General features: G+C 38.6%; 1 protein-coding gene across 1 annotated transcript in view; it reads right to left on the reverse strand.

Moving 5' to 3' along the window:
* Nucleotides 1-5,761: 5,761 nt before the first annotated feature.
* Nucleotides 5,762-18,207, reverse strand: part of Plppr4 (phospholipid phosphatase related 4) — a 41,732-nt gene continuing 29,286 nt past the window's right edge. Inside the window, exons 4-7 of the mRNA NM_177664.5 lie at nt 14,808-15,003; nt 13,302-13,359; nt 12,407-12,580; nt 5,762-9,854 (exon numbers count right to left, since the gene is read on the reverse strand). Of these exons, the coding sequence (NP_808332.3) occupies nt 8,523-9,854; nt 12,407-12,580; nt 13,302-13,359; nt 14,808-15,003 (1,760 nt within the window). The 3' untranslated portion in view covers nt 5,762-8,522. The remainder of the gene's footprint in view (nt 9,855-12,406; nt 12,581-13,301; nt 13,360-14,807; nt 15,004-18,207) is intronic.

Raw genomic sequence — 18,207 nt, forward strand, 5'->3', positions numbered from 1 at the left:
AGTAGGTTCTTTCGGCACTTGGCTGTCTAATTTTGAGGGTGAAGAATAGTCTTGGTGGCTTAATTTCAACAGGGTTTCTGAGCCTTCTAGGTCTGGTGTTATACACAGTGGGATGCGAAGGTTTTGTTTACTTCCACTCACCTCCTCCATGAAGCTCACTGTGGAGGTGGGAACATTTGAACAAACAACTGAAGCTAAATCATTAGCACTGTAAGAACACAGCCTGTTCCAAGAACCGATTTATACCATGTAAACACTGTTTTAAAATATACTTCAGATGAGAAAAAAAAAAGAGAGAAAATACAAATAGTTCAAATTCAGCTTCAGGGTTGGAAATGTGATTTTGAAAGGGCTGGAACTAGACAAGCCTTTCTTCTTTTTGAATCTTTATTTTAAATTTATGAGTGTGTGTGTGTGTGTGTGTGTGTGTGTGTGTGTGTGTGTGTGTGTGTGTATGTGATCGTTCTCATGGAGAACAAGAGATGGTGTCAAATTCGCTGGAGCTAGAGTTACAGATGGTCATGAGCCACTTGTTGTAGATGTTGGAAACTGAACACAGGTCCTATGCAAGAGCAGCAAGTGCTCTCAGCCACTGAGGCATCTCTCTCATCTAGCAATCTGTTTCTGTGTTTTAATTTCTCTTTCTTCTACAGATAAAATGATATCATTTACTTATTTTAGTGATGTCTTTATTCACAGTGTTCAACTCAATTATTCTTCTACCTGTTGAAAACCTGTGGCGGGAGAAGCCGCTCCTAAGGACTTCAGTGTGTGATCAAAATTAAATGCTTCTTTCATCAAAATGGTTCATGCTATAAATTATATGATCAAGAAAATACACTGATTTTGTCCAACAGAGATTTGCTAGCATTCTCAAAAAAAGAGATGGTGGATAAGTTCTTTTTAGAAGAAATGTGTTGGTTCTTGTGTTCAAAGATTCAGTCACCCTGATATAGCTGTCTCCTGTGAGGCTATGCCAGTACCTGGCAAATACAGAAGTGGATGCTCACAGTCAGCTATAGGATGGAACACATGGACCCCAATGGAGGAGCTAGAGAAAGTACCCAAGGAGCTGAAGGGGTCTGCAACCCTATAGGTGAAACAACAATATGAACTAACCAGTACCCCCAGAGCTCGTATCTCTAGTTGCATATATAGCAGAAGATGGCCTAGTCGGCCATCAGTGGAAAGAGAGGCCCTTTGGTCTTGCAAACTTTATATGCCCCAGTACAGGGGAACACCAGGGCCAAGAAGTGGGAGGGGGTGCGTAGGGGAGCAGGTTGGGGGGAGGGTATAGGGAACTTTTTGGATAGCCTTTGAAATGTAAATAAAGAAAACATCTAATAAAAAAAAACTCAAAAAAAAAAACCCCATAAAATAGAGTTAAACATGGGGTGGAATTGGGAGAAATAAGGAGATGGGTTGGAATGAATATGATTAAAATACATTGTAAGAATGATCAAACAATTAAGAAAATATTACTTAAAATTCTTTAAAAGAAAGATTCAGTCAAAACAAAGGAAAAAATTCATTGCCCAATGGGTTGAAGTGAGATAATGACCAGAGGGAGACTAAGAAGTGATCAAAAACCATGTCTCTGTCCTCAATGTCCCCATGATACATGACAGTTGTGTAGGTAAATACATTTCTTCCCACATATTCTATCTTCTCACGTGTGCAACATTCATAATTGTAATGGTTGTTCTAAGAATTAAGGATTTCTCAGATCTTAGCAGCTGAGATGGAGAGGTAGCCTTTAAGAGTGAAGATGACTTAAACAGTCCCCAGGACCATTCCTATTGTTCACCTCTTTAGGGAAGACATAGAATTTTACTTCAAGCCAGGCTTCCCAGCTAGAAAACACAGCCATTCACTTTCTTTGCAGAGGGGTGATATAATTATGGCCCATCAGGTAGGTTATGAATGATGACTCTAATATGTAGAATTTTGAAGCCAAAGTCTTTTTCTTGACTTCATTCTTCTGAGAATTTGCAATAGTTAGAGTCATCAAAAGAAGTCACACGTTAAAGATTGTGAATCCTTGCTCTAGATATGGACTTTTAAATATGAAAATTACGTATTTTGTATCATAAAATCATATAATGAGGGATAATTATTTGATGGCTTTTAATGGTTAACTAACTTTTAATGGTTAAACTGCTTTCTGGCTTTGTCTGACTATTTTCTGCATAAGTTTCTGAAGAACCATTCAAGTCACACACACACACACACACACACACACACACACATGTACACAGACACACACAGACACATATTAATTGAAGAATAGTATTTCCCAGGATAGATCTATAACATTTTAATGGCTCATGTAAAAAGACATCTGGGTTGTTCCTTGCCTTTGGCTACTACCAATAAAGCAACTTTGAACAGTCAAGTGCCAGCTTTTTGGTGTGAAAGCACAAGTTTCCACTTCTTTGTGCTAAATTGACAAAATTATAGTTACTAGTCTGTATGGTAAGTATATGTTCAGCTTTAAAAAAAAAAACAAAAAGAAAAGGTCTGTGGTGATATGACTGATAATGGCCCTGGTAAGCTCATACATATGAATTCTTGGTCTTCAGTTATTGGAACTATTTGGGAAGGATTAAGAGATGTGGCCTTGTTGGAGGGGCTATGTCACTGAGGGTCACCTTTAATGCTTCAAAAAACCCACATCATTTTTTTAGCTTTATTTCTGCCTCGTGGTTGTTATCTCAACGGGTGAAGCTCTCAGCTAATACTTCGCTACCATGCCTGCCTGTCTGCTACCATTCTTTGACCATGATAGTCATGGATTCAGCTGGCCAAACTTTAACCAAGCTTCTGATTAAATTCTTTTATAAGTAGCTTTTGTCAGAGCAATAGAAAGTAACTAAGTCATGGCCAAACTGCATTTCAGAATGATTGTATTTCCGCTAGTAATGAATGGATAAGTTTTATTTCCTACATTAATACCAGCAGATAATGTGACCACAGTGTTAATTGTTCTGATAAACATATGGTAGTATTTAATAGAGATTTTAAATGATATTTTCAAATTGCCAATGTCTGGCTATCTCATTTGTCCTCTGTATTTTTTGAAATATTTGTACCTATTTGCCAATGCTTTTATTTTCCATTTATTATTTTCTATTTAGCATGTTATTAGATTTCTTGAATTATTTCTTTATTCTTAATTTGGCATTAAGAGACTGACATACAAATGGAAATGCAAATTGGTCTTTATCAAAATTAAGAAAATTTGCTCAATGAAAATTCTTCTAAAATAGTGGAATGGAAGCTACTGGGGACCAGGGACTAGGAGGGGTGGGTCAAAGGAAAACCTTTTGGTTATGCAAGGTAAGTAAATCCTATAACTTTAGATGTAATGAATAAAGCATTTTGAGTACAGTTAATACTGTATTTATATGCAATATTTGTGACAAGAGAACTTAAACAATCTCACACATGAACCATGGGAAGGCGTTGATGTGCTCATTTGCTTAATGATGTCAACTATTTCACAACATATATGTGTTAATATATCAGACACCCCTGAGTATATCCCATACAGTTTTTATTTGACAATTACATATCAATTATACATTCCTGGGGGTAACTGTAAAAAGAAAGGGCATATGAAAAAGATGAAAAGATAAACTAAAAACTTGGAAAATACATTTCCAGACCAGCCTCCATAAAACCCTTAGATTTAAAGTATTTTCTCCTGTTTTTAATATAAAAGTTATATATGTTATACTTAGGTGTTCAAGCTCTTCTTATAGAATTTTTGCAAAGTCTGTCATTATTAACTTAGTTCCACAGTGGGGAAAATTGACCCCGAAGGAGGAGTAAATTATGTTTTCCCTAAATTCCAAAATGGCATGTATCCAGACACCAAAGGCTAAAAGGTGGATTACTATGCATGGGGAGAAGCCAGGCTTCCTATCTTAGGGAACATCTCAGTTCATAACAAGGGAGTAGCCTTTATTTCCCTACAGGGCACCCTGAAGTAATCAAGGGAAAGGGTTAATTTTGTATGAATCTAATACATTCACAATTTTTTTCTGACTCATTCATTTAAATGTCTGTGGTACTGTTCTATAAGGAGAATTTTAGACTTTTGATAGATTTCCTCACAGCAATGACAGAAGATCTGAAAACAATAGGCGTTGAAAGGAGAAGAAATGGGCACACCATGCTCGTTACATGGAATTAATGCCAGAGCTACGGTTAACCCCAGTTCTCTAGTCTCGGACATTAACTGTCCACGAGGAATGGATCATCACAGTTAGGAACCTCTGACTACATTTTCTGAGTACTGTAGTGGCTCATCTCTTTATTAACCTCTCACTTAGATATTTTCTTGCAACTGGAAAGAGTGGTTACTGAAGAATTCCTGTAAGTACATCTTCATGTTCCTTTGCTCGACAGTGTGGAATGCAACACCATTTTATAATATTTAATGTATCAAAGAAAGAAACGATGTGACAAATTCTTAGGTGTACAGCTCAAAAGCTGCTCATCTGACTCCTCAAAAGGAGGTGTTTGTTCCAGGGATATCTGCACCGGGATCATCTCTGCTGATGTATTATGTGGTAAAATGGTGACACAGGCTCTCAGGATCCTACACTTGCTTATTTCTCTTAACCCCATGGCCAAAGGGAGATAATATTAATTATACATTTTGGTTGAGCAGTTACTTTGTTTCCATACCAGTAGTTTTATTGACTGTGGAAAATGGTGCTGCTAATCCATGGAAACCTACAAAGTGTTTTGAGATAGTCTTCAGAAAGGGTCAAAGAGCTGGGATAGTTGATTTATAAATGAAAAATTCAGGATCAAAGGAGTTTAAAACTGTATTTAAATCATGATGAGACACATTGTGGTCTGCCATTAATGTCTGTAGCACCAGGATATTCCCATAATTTCTCAGGAACATGCAATTGCTATTGTCAAGGCCGCTGGAATGATGTTGCTCCTTGGTATCCATGGCAATGATTCCTACTCCACAGTTGCATAAACGTAGTGGCATTTTTAGATAATTGCCACTTTGTGTTCATGCAGCACAGTACTTAAAGGCCATTGGATTAAAATGTACATTTTCGTTGTAGTCTAAACCTTGTGTTAAGAATAATAAGATACGGATCAGTAGAAGTCAGGGAGTGGGCAGTAATGGCTTGAATGAAAGTAGGGTTAATTGTCAGGCACTCTTTTAAGAAAAGCTGCAACAATCCTTCCCACAATGTCATGAAGGCAATCATTGAGAAGAGTATACTGACTACTTTTCGACATTAAGGCCACATGACTACTTTCCTATTTCATTTTAAAAATTTAGTATAGTATTGAAGTGTGGCAAAGTATGCCTAAATATGGGGAAAGACCTCCCATAAGAAGCATGACATAAAAGTTCTTTTAAAAATTGGTTTATTTTTATTTAACTGCTTGTGTATTTGCATATGCCATATGCATGCAGGTGCTCAAAAAGGCCAGATGAAAGAGTATATTATAAGCAGTTGTGAGCCACCTGTTGTGGGTGCTAGAAACTGAACTCAGGTCCTGTAGGAGAGAAGGAGATTTTGTTATTCACTGAGCAATCTCTCTAGGTTCTTGAAATAAGATTTCCAAACAAGGAAATATGTAGATTGAAAAACATTTTTTATGCAATACTCTTTCTTCTCATTGACTATGAGTTTATGAAACTTGTACTTATAATTTTTTCTTTCTTCCAAGTTATTATCAATTCACATTCTGTCTGAAATAAAAGACCCAAATATTCTAGTTTTGATGAAGAAATCTAATCTTTATTTCTATGATGTTAGCACAATATACTCACACGATAGCTTTGATCTGTACTTAACAAAATACATTTATAGCACTTTACAAACTTTATCAGTTTGGAAAACATTGCATAACATTTTATTAAACACAATACTTTATATATATTATATATTTATAATTTCATTTACTTTAAAAAGATAATTAACTCTCTTTATTCAATACTTGGTTTTATCAATAAAGCACAGCCTAACAGAAGAAGAATTGTTCTCATTAGCAAATAAGATAAATAGAACACTAAGAAGAGATACCACCTGTTAGTCTGATTTATTTTAAATTAAGGTACCTGTGGAATGTAAACAAATTTTTTGTAATTATTTATTTTTTACAAAAGATGTGTTATCAAATATACATGCAGAGGTCTGAATTCTAGTGTCTATCATTATATTTCCTTAACAATGTGGTACAATTTGTTAAGTCATTAAAAACTGTAGCCTTTGGCACTTTTGAGTAGAAAAAGAATATATCAATAGTATGTAAAGAACAAAAATTCAATGAGTAGAGAAGTACTTTAAAATCTTTTTTTGTTAAGAAATAGGAAAGATTAGGAAATATTATACTGCACCTCAAATACTGCAGCTTGGGTTTTCTTCAGAGTACTAAAACCAGTCCACCCTTCCCTCTCGAAACTGGCCAGGCCAGCGGGGACATTGTGACAGGGGTGATGTAAAGAAGTGGGGAAGGCCACATTTTACTCCCACTTCCTTCTCTGAGAAGGAACTTGCCAGAAGGGTTACGATTGAGTCTATATTTTATTGCCAGAGTTTTCAATTCTGCTGGTTTCAGCTCAGTTCCTAATGCCTTAGGAGGTTGAGTTTTCTAAAAAGCTCTGCCCTTTGAATGTAGAAGCTGAGAATGGATGATATGATTCCTTGCTGGACAGCTGTTGTTCTCATTGAAAACTGCACTGAGTTCAGACCAACCAGCTCTGCTGTTGGCTGTTTTCCTCCCCCTCCCCCTCTCTTGGCAATCGTTGAGTGTACATTATAATTCTTAAGACATGGCATGAAAAAAGGTTAATACCAAATTTCAAGAACCAAATCCTTCTCCACACTTTAAACAGCTAGCTTGGAAAACCACTTCAAAAATATGTTGTTATCTTCTTGCTATCAACAGTAAGGTTTCCTTTGATTTAGGCTTAAGGTTCTAGATTCAAGACAGACATCCAAAACTGTTGGTTATACTCTAAGCACGAAAGCTTTACCTGGTCTGACATTTTGAAGATATGCTTTCTAAACTTATACTGTGATACACATCTATTTATCAATTAGCATTTGCCTAGATTCTTACTGTTGGTGTGCAGTTAAAAGTGTGTCAGGAAAGGGAGTCAAACTCACCCCCACTGTGGCTCCAATATGGTGATTATCAAGATAACATGAAAATGAAATGCTCTGGAACAAAATGAAATTTTGGGATTACTTACTGATGTGATAACCTATGCCATCGGATTGGAGACATCTTGACCTTGACCAGCGTATCTGGCATTGGCACGCACAGTTTCAACCTTTGGCTCAGATTTCTAGTGTAGGACCTCACAGCAGTGTATTTTGCACAAAGAATGCAAGTTGTCACTTTTGCTTTCTTAAAATAGAAGAATATGTGTAACCTCAGAAAACTTAATAAACTAAGGTAAAGCCATAAAATGGAAAATGTAATCATAATAATTTCAAAATATTCTCTAAAACAATGTATTTTAAATATGCAAATGCACTCACTAAAACAAAAAACAAAAAACCAGAAAGCAGCATTACCAATACTTAAATAAAAAGAAGAAAAACGATGCAGAGAACTAGTTATTCTGTTTCACTGAAAACATTCCTACAAGCTTTCAGATGTTGAAAAAAAGCATCTTTCAAAGAAATGCTCAAAGCCCTGTCCAATTCATCCAATTCTTTCTTTCTTTCTTTCTTTCTTTCTTTCTTTCTTTCTTTCTTTCTTTCTTTCTTTCTTTCTTTCTTTCTTTCTCTCTTTCTCTCTCTCTCTTTCTTTTTCTTTTTCTTTTCTTTTCTTTTCTTTTCAACTGTGAGAGAGCCACTACAGGGAAGCCAAGAATGGTCTATTCTAACACAAAGTCACTGGCGTCTTCTGAATGAAGTAGCATTTCTCTGACGAGGAGTTGCACACCACTATTTCACAGCTACATAGAGTTTGAGAGTTTAAATGGTAGATGCACTGTGATAATCAGCACCACCCAGTCTGCTCTTCTGGTGCAGAGTCTGCAAAAATGAATAATATATAATACCGCATGGCCTCTGCTGTTGGGAAAACCTATGTGTTTTGGGTTCCCACAGCTAATTATAATGAAAAAAAAAAACTCCATTAAGTTGGCACATTCAGAAAGTTAAATACTATACATCGGAGGAAACCACTTTATCTTAATACTACCTTCTGCAAAGCCTGTGTCTTAAGAACTGTTCTGATGATGAGTTTAGTTCGGGTCTTGCTTTGTGCTTTTCCTTTCCCTTGGTGTAAAATCGCCACGATTTCTGTGGTGGTTCAGTGAGAGTTCCAGGCTGATGGTGAACAATCTAGTTGGACAAGAAGGCTCTCCATATCTTCTAGGGAAAAAAAAAAGGCCCCCAAACAAAACAAAACAAAAAACCCAAAAGAGCACAAGGTACAATAAACGAGTGGTCTTGGGGTGAGGGTGGGGGATGGGGAGGTGGGGGTGTCATCAAAATGATGACAAGAAGGGCCGCCATCTCTCAATCCTTATAAGCCCGCGTGGGGGAGGTTCCTTTGTAGAAGATGTTTCTTGTGTTTTCAGGGCTGTTGCTTCTTTCCGGGATCAAGATGATGTTGCCCTTCCTGCGCAGGGTGGAGTCGCGTGAGGAGGACACGGACAGCGTCTCTGAGCCTATCTCGCTGCCCTCCACCGGGGTCACTCGGATGGTGGTGATGCCGTGGTGGTGGTGCTCATTGCTGTCGATGTTGCTTCTTTTGCGATCTCCAGAACCAAAGCTGTCTTTGAGGGACTCACAGCTTTCTGAGTCCCTGTTGAGGTCGTTGAGCTCATAGGTTTGGCGCAGACTACTTTTCTCCGGAGCTTTCCACTTCCAGGAGCCGCTGCCTTCACCCTCAGTGGACGACGGGATCTGAATGATGGGCCTGTTGTTCTCGGGATGAGCCTCCACTCGCACGATGCCGCTGGGCTCATGGTCAGTCAGGGTTTTGTAGCGGATGGAGCCTGTGCAGGTGACAGTGCTACCTTCGGCATTCTTGGGGCTGCTCTGCAGCACGCCCTGCTGCTTGGACATGGCGATGACCTGCATGATGCGTGGCTGGTTGTTGCTCCGGTTACAGGCCACGGTCTTCTCAGCTGCTTTCAGCCACTTGGCTCGCGCAGAACTGCTCTTGGGCGAGGTGCTTATGTTTTCCTGGGTCTCCTCGGGGATGTGCACCAATTGGGAAGAGCCAGGGCGGGACTGGATGGACACGCGTGGCCCTCCCGGCATACTATTGTTGCACCCGGGGACTGTGCCAGGCTGTATCTTGAGGTACTGATTGCCCGGGACATGGTGATCTCCGTTCACCCCCACCCTCGAGGGCTCTGAGCTGGACCTCATTTCTATGGACCTGGGTGGTGACTGGCCTTCTGGTTCAGTGTCCATAACCTGTAGGGACATCTTACGACTCTCATTCTTGCTCTTCCACTGGGTAAGGAGCTGTTTGGACCGGGCAGAATCCATAGAGGCATGGATGCTCGCATTTCTTCTCACTGGGTCTTCCACGGAGGGGGTGTTGGCCCTGGGCAGCGTGTTGCTGAAGGTCACCATGCTTTCCTTCCCCATGGGGCTCCTAGGAGTGATGATTTCTACGTCAGCGTTGGCCCTCTTGAGATTTGTCAAGGAGCTTGCATCCCTGTGGTTTCGGTTGAGGATACCCTCTGTGTGAGCAATTCCATCACCACTGCTACCATTTTTAGCTGATAAAACCCTGCTGGGGTCTTGATTGAGGTCTGTCAGTGACCTGAGGGCATCTCTGTGCTGAAGCATACTGTCTTCACTAGGCAGAAAATTCCCTACAGCATACAGGCCCTGGGGTTGGAGGAAAAATGACAGGCATCACACACTAGAAGGAACAAGCAATCACGGTTCTCCTAGAATGCCCAAGGGAGCACACAACTGAGGTAGGCACTGTGCATTCGGGTCAAAGACCAATAAAACAATGAAGATGTAATCACTCAGGGGTGGGGTGGGGTAGGGTGGGGGGATAATAGTGGTGTATGTAGCTCTTAACTGTCTGGACCACTAAACTAATCGCTCAGAAATAGGGCGAGTCCTTTCAGTCCCAGCAGATGTGATTGTCACACTGTGTGTATGTTTTGAAAAGGAAAGATAGACAATGAAAGAAATAAAGACTTTTTTTTTTCTGCATTTCAAAGATATTCATTTTTTTTTTCTGGGCTCAAGAGCTTCTTTTTAAGAGACAGCTCAAGACATTTGAATGATTTATCTTCCCCTTTCAATCATACCTCCGGATGGCAAACAGCAGCACTTCAGGGAAATATAGAACAATGGATCATTCATAAAAACCCTGTGTGGTGTTTGGAAATGAGGGCAGGGACATATACATTGTTTCAAATCACACTCTAGCCTTGGTTGTCTGCTTTTAACTTGACCTTCAAGGGAAGTTGGATGAAATGACTACTTTATACCAAATGTGGGCCAAGTTTTACTTAATTTTGTCTTCATATTTAGTCCTTTATTTCTTTTAATAGTTGCATTTCAGTTGTATGTCTGAGGGAAACTTCCACTGAACAGTAAGTTCTGACCCTATTGTATAATATTCAGTGCTCAGAAAGGTAATATAATGATTTAACTCTTATTTTGAAAGAAATGTGAAACAAGCAGTTATTAGTTTTAATTAAATTGTTAACTAATTAATTAATTTTGTGGTACTGGGAACCTAACCAAGGGCTTGTGTTAGGTTATTAGGGCTATAGCTCTAATTCAATTCTATAGGTAAAGGATCAAGTTTCTGAGTGGCTCTGAAGTGTTGAACGTCATACCCATAAACTTTGGTTTGGTTGTAAAGCTCATGTGAATGCCAGGGTACTGAGGTCTTACATGACTGCAACGGGCACACTACACTATAACTACAAGTGGGATCTCTTTTCTCCTTCTCTTGTAGCACTCACTGCTGGTTGGCACTCCATAGCCACCTTGGCTTATGTGCCCTTATTACCCACTGACTTCAATGTGATCCTCCCCTCTCTGCTGAAGAAAGCATGTAGCAGTAAAATTTAGTTTCATCATTGGCCCTAAAGGCAGAATCATTGCATACTTCATAAATATTTTTTACATGATTTTTTTTGTAATTCCATTCTTACAAGCACCAAGATCACATGGCTAAGAGCCATGGCTATAGGCAACCAATGTTTATGTCTGTCAGCCCCTCTTAGTTTCTTTCTTGTTGCCTGTTCCTATTTGTCACCTGCATATTGGTTACCCTTGGCTCTTTTTGACTCTGTGACCTGGCCATTGTGCATGCACTAAATAATTACAATGATACTCCTATAAGTAATGCCCCTGGATTACCAAGTTCTCATGACTTTTCTGTCCTTCAGACACAACTATTTAAGTGCCTGTTGATTCATCATGAGCCCCTCAAATGCTTTTCTCTCTAGCAATCTATTACATTGATTATTTACCTGGTCTACTGAATAGGTCACCATAAGTCTTGTCTTCCAAGATACAAATTTGACCATCATTTCTCATTCCAACATTTCCCTTTCTTTGCAGCTGTTCTTTCACACTTCTGTCTCTTTGTGTGATAATCTCTTCCCCTTGAATGTGATTTATACCTTGTACCTTACCACACCATTTCTAGAAACACTTCCTGATGTTCCATTGGCAATTCCCTATTCCTTAGAACTACATTCTGTCACTAGGCATGTTGTAACCATTTACACTAATGCTTGTATACTATGAGTCTCTGAGGGATGGATCCTTTGTTTTATGATAGATGTCAATGGGAAGACAATGAATATTTAAGATGAATGAAGGGATGCATGCATGCCTACTTTCAATAGGCACTACCAGTTTCCTTATAATGCAGATATTTATCTAGAAGATGTTTAGCATGTTTGAGAGATAAAAGCAATGATAAAAATTCCACTGTTAGTTGGAACATAAATACATTTCAGAAATTGCACATTTATGGTGAGAAAATTACATCAACTTTCTCTAAAACTTCACTATTCATTCTTTTATTTCTCTCCACTTTCCTCATATGTAAAATTTCAATATACATGCTATAGCTCTCTCTCTCTCTCTCTCTCTCTCTCTCTCTCTCCACACACACACACACACACACACACACACACACACACACACACACAGTGCTTACTTTAAGACTGAAATCCAATGATCCTCAACTGATGATCCTCAACTGAATTCTGGCTCACAAGAAGAACTCATTAAATCATTTTATTGGAAATAGAGTATAATTTGGCATAGAATGAAGATGCCTCCTATGATTTTTCTCATAAATATGATACATCATGAGTAATGTGTTATACAAAATATCCCATGAAAGCCTTTCCATCTTAAACTGTACTTTACCAAACAATAATGATGTTATTTACCAAATATAGTGCGATTCCTCCTCCTATTAAAAAGCCACAATAGACATCGACTGGATGGTTCTTATATTGAGTTATCCGTGTTAGTCCGCAGATGATCCCACAGATGATAAATGTGAAGACCAAGAGAGGTTTCAGGAGCTTAGAGGAATCGGTTAATGTGGAATTGAAGTACATCTTTAAAATGAAAGAGGTGAGTTAAGTGTGCGAGAAAGGCCACTGTGTTAGAAAAGTCTAAGCAAACCAAAAGTTTAACTCAAATATCTGACTGATACACTCAATGTAATGTTCACCCTTTCCACTTGCCATGGCCAAGCTCTCAGCTGGCCGAGGAGCGAAATGCATGACACAGTCACAAAATGAACAGCGGGGCTCTCGTGTAATTGCAGGAAAATTTGAAAAATATTGAAGCAGTATTTGGCCTGTGAATCCTCACCTCCTTCTTATATACCACATTGTTTTAGTCCATTTGTATCACAAAAGACTTCACAGGCTATGTCAATCAAACACAAGAGCTCTTCATTGCCTAACACTTATTAAAATGACAGCAACCCAGAATTAAGCATTGTCACATAAATACTGAAAGCAGTGTTCCTGTCTGGTTTTCTGTACATTTAATAAAAGCGCTTTGGTTTTGGTTATTTTCATCTATTTCATAAATATCTTCCCACCAAGTATTACATTAAAATGGTCCAAGGTTAAGCAAATATTATGACTCCCAATGAAAAAATTCTTTGATTTTTATTTATTTTTTTCTAAGTAGCATCTGATAACTGCTTTAGATGCTATTTGTATTAAAGGGAGGCAGAACTAAATTGTAATCAGTCACCTGAAGGAAACATTAACTTCTCAGCTTTCCTAAAGGTCACAATTTAACAATAAGAAACCTAATACTTACGGACACATACACAGCGGCAAAGGCAGCGAGGGTCGCATGTTGGGATGGGAATGACTTTCTGCCAAAGGAAGAGAGCCAAGTTATGCATCTTAGTTTGAGTGTGCTGCCAGCAATCACCTCAAGACTTCTCGGCAAGATGTTCAACTCAAAGCCACAGAGCCTTAATTCATATCTGGTTTACTGAGAGAACCAGAGTGATTTACTACCCTCAGCAGTTTTCTTGGTCACCATTAGCATTAAAGATTAGCAGTGACACACTTTTCAGTAAAAATTAAAGTGAAAGGAAGTAGGAAATACATATCAGGTGGGCAAAGGAACACGCAAGATGAAGTCTGTAATGAGTTGGAAGACGTTAACTACTCTCAGGTTACAACTACAGCAGTTCACCGTGAAAGTTCATAACATGTTGGGCGTGATGTTTTAACCATTTTTTTTGTGCTCCAAGATAGTTTCATTACATTAAATGATAAAGTTATTTTCCTATACCAGTAGGTCTTAATGAATTTTTATGTTCTAAAATTGTATAAGAAAAGTCCAGTTTTAACAAATTGATTCTCTGCTTAGCCCACTGAAATGTGAATATTACCTCTAAAACAACAGATAAGTTTCTTAAATTAAACACCTTAGGGAGCAAGGCTCATTTACATCACTAATCATGGGAGCACACAGAGAAAAGGATACACAGAAAAAGAATCAGAAATTTCTTTCAATGGGAGAAAAACATGGAAAAAGAGTGATGGATATTATTGCTTTTCTAATTATTTGATGGTTGCAATTCAACACAAATGTAGAAGAAATAAGGAAGAATACAGGTTCTCTAATGTAGATACACAATTACTGATTGGTCCATGGACTTTGCGTCTGTGAGAAGTCATTAAATAACAAACACAATTTTCATAATACTTGTTTAGTGTCCTCCATCTCTCTACTTATTTCTGAGTTTCTCAGGAACTTATTCTTGTCTTTAAGTTTATTTTACTTTGTTGATTGAAAAGAATTCAATGTATTAGTAGCTCTTTGAGTTTTGTATTCTTAAGTTTCTGAAATGTAAATTCAGGAGCTAACATTCTTGTATTCATCCAAAGAAAAGAGATGTTACTGTAGATGTTATGCCTTCACAAACTTCAGAAAAGTAAAATCTACCTACTTGTAAAATAAAGGATACAGAAGAGGTAGAACACAAATATTTGGTAATTAACATAAACCAGTCCAACGTACATATTGACTGTTGGCTATAAGGGATCATTGATGTCATAGAATACAAAATATGGGTTCAGTGCAGGAGATCCTGTAGCAAGACTGTGAAACTGAAATTCGGAGACTTTCAGGGAAGGATTCAGAACATGCCACTAGCCCATATCCCTGTTAAAGTCACTGAGGAGATTATTGCATTGAAAACATAAGCAAAATAAAGGTCATTGTGACTGAAAATGGGATGCTTAGACGGTACAAGGGTGACATGACACAAATATCAGGGTGGAATAGTTTTAAAGTTCTGCTTTCAACCTGCCACTGTTGATGACTGTAAGGTCAGATCCTGAACAAATATCTTCCACGATGTAGGAGTTTTCTTTGCAGGATACATTCAGAGAGGTATAGTTTGGCTTGCACACAGTCAGAAAGTATGGTGCCTGATATCCTGTGGAGAGCTGTATGATATCTGTAATGAGAGCTGTGGAGCACAGTCCAAACACATGGACACCTAGAAGTGAATGGAAAACACTGTTACCAAGTCACTGCCTGAAGAGGGGTTTCCATTAGTGTTAACTATGCATATCGTACACTGATATGTGACCTTATAGAGCACTGCCATTTTCTCTAATATAGAAAGTTTTAAAACTACACTGATATGTAAGTGCAACATAACACACTGAGAATTCTGCAAGCAATAAGTATACTGTAGTCACTCTTGTTAATTAGGCTATATCCTTTATATATAAATATTTGTTTTTAATTAGTGTATCTGTGCACCTGTGAGCATTTGTCCCTGCAAAGTACAGAAGAAGGTGTCAGATTTTGAGAGCTGGAGTTACAGGGAGCTGTGAGTGGCCTGATGTGGGTGCTAAAGTTCTGAACCTGGGTCCTCTGCAAGAGCGGTGTGTATATTTAACTCATAAGCCATGTCCCCAGTGCCTAAGGTCAATTCTTAACAGGGTTCACCAAAGGTCACTTGTCATCTACTTGGGGGAAAGTTGAGGAATGATTTGAGAAGGACAGGGTATGAGAAATGCAGTAGAATTAAAATGCTACTACTTTCATTCTCTTTGTTTTGCGATCAACTGAACTTATTTGGGCCATCCATGTGATCATGGGTTTGAAACTGTTCATTGGATTCTGGTGGATGTACAACTAAGGCAACTTCCCCTACTGATCCCCCAGTACTAAAGTTCAGTAATGTGAACAAGAACTTTTAGGGAGGAGGGGAAGTTGACAGGGATAGGAAGGACATAAAAGCAAATGAGGAGGTGAGAATAGTCAGTCTGCATAAAGTACAATGTATAAAATTCACAAAGAAGTAATATAGTAAAAGCCATTTAAATTTGTAATATGATGTATACAACCAATTAAAAAATAACTTAAAACTTCTGAGCATTTTTGGGTAATTTAGCCTCTTTTCTCACCATGGTCTATAACTCCAGGCACAGTTGCTAAACCCTCCAGAATCCTTTGTCTCATTCTCTATGTAGCACTATCCTGCTAAGAGTGCTAATTAAGCAAAGAAGAGGGAAGGCAGGCTTTGTCGTAATAACCAAATAATAGCTACAGCCAGGGAAACAGTGGGAGCTGCCTTATTTGGTGGTGATGTTCAATATCGCCAATCAAAACCCCACTTTAATCTTCTGGGACCAATCATAAATTACGAAGCCTCAAGCCCTATACTTGTTTGAAGTCACTTGCTTGGCTCATCTTGTGAGTAGTTCTCTCTACGATGCAATCTAGCACTTACATTTCCTCCCAGGTTGTCTCGACTCCCACATTCGTTCTGACTCAGATGCTTGACTTCTGATTCATGCGTCACTCACAGCATCATTCTGAGAGGCACCCCATCACCCCCTCCAGACCAGCCTAGCTGACCTGTACACACCATTTTCCATTCTCCTCCTCTAGTGATTGTACTCTAATCAGCACAGCCCCAGTGTCACTGACACTGGGGATTTATGACACAGAAAGCTGATCTCTACATTCTACTTCCTAGAAGCATGAATAAGCTCTATCCTTTTTCAAATATATATAAATTATTGTGTAGGTGTGTCGGGATGTGTAATAGTGTGAGAATGCCCATGGAGACTAGGGAAAGTGTCAGATCCCCCAGGACAGGAGGTACAGGCATTTGTAAGCTGTCTAACGTGGGTTCTAGGAACCAAACTCCTCCAGTCGTCTGGAAGAGCAGCAAGTGATTATAACGGCTGAGCCATCGCTCCAGCTCCCTAGGATTTGTTCTTCACACTGGGAACTATGGATCACTGTGTGTTGAACACAGAGATCAGACAGTGTGGTCTAAGATGTGCATGGCCTGGGTAAAGACCGAATAGAAAGGGAATCAACTTATTGTACCTATGGAGAATGAGACTCTCTGGGCCCAGGGAGGACGAGGATGCTGAGAACATTTCAGAGTTCACACTCCTTTGTCCACAGCATCATTTTCTATTACGGGGACATGTTTCTGGGCTCAGTCTTGGATCTTGGAGTTCCATTTTCTTGCCTCAAACACTGGCTTAGCACTGAACTGTACACCACGTTTTCCATTCTTCCCCCTCTAGTGCTTGTTCCCTAATCAGCACAGCCCAGTGTCATTGACTACTAAGAGGACTACTGGCCTTTTAACTGTATTAATATGATTATAGAAAGATAATTTTAAGGGCAGAGCTTGGGGAATTATTCAGAGCCATTATTCTCTTCATCATGAGAGAGAAGATTTAATTTAATTATTTATGAGATATTATTACATGAAGGCACCAATTTCTTTATGCCGACATGCTAAAGCATATAAGGCAAAAATAATATAAGAAAAACATAATACAAGGTTAAAATAATATAATATATTAATATAATGACATACTATAAAGTAATAATTATATAAGGTAAAAATAACCCTTATTGACTTAGAGGGATAAAACATTTCGTTTGGTGTCTGATATTGTGGATAACTGTTTAAATCAGTGAAAATAAGTCTATGGTTCCAACTACGTCAAGATGGTCCCATACTAATTGTTATTTAGGAATTGGTATGATTCAGAGTCTGCTTAGTCAGGCCTGTAATTTTCTTATAGACTTCATTAAAAATTTTAAGGTGAAGTGGGGGGAGGGACAAGAGACTCTAATCAAGAAAAAAAAATAGCCATGATGCAGCAGTCTCCTGTGACATTTCCAAACACAGTGACTTCAGGATAAAACTGCCAAGAAACAGACTCACTTATGTGAATAAATTAATTTCTTAAGTCTTGTCAATTAATGACAGCTCACTAACACTTTTTCTCCATTAAGAGCAACAAAAAAGGGTAGGGTGCCACACACCCATAATTCCAGAACTTAGGAGGCAAAGTCAGGAGGCTGAGAAGTTCAAGGTCAGCTTCAGCAACATCTTCGCAATTTGATGCCAGCCAGGGCTACATGGACCTCCTCTGGAAAAAAGTAAAGCCTAACATTTACACTCTTTGAAACGATTTTAAAGTACATTTATGCTTCAACCAGAGTTTGGTAAAATGCCCTGAAATGTTATTTTTTTAAAAAATTTATTTCTTTTTGCTAGCTCACGAAACCAGGGCCGTGACTCTAAATAACACATGTTTGAGAGAAAGCTTAGATGCTGTTTTTTTTTAGACCCGTTTCCTGTATAATGTAAAACTCATCACATACGGAACGTATACATCTAAATTACAGCTTTAAGAGCATAATATCTGTAATT

The sequence above is a fragment of the Mus musculus genome, chromosome 3, assembly GCF_000001635.26.
Source record: "Mus musculus strain C57BL/6J chromosome 3, GRCm38.p6 C57BL/6J".
Taxonomy (NCBI): Eukaryota; Metazoa; Chordata; class Mammalia; order Rodentia; family Muridae; genus Mus; species Mus musculus.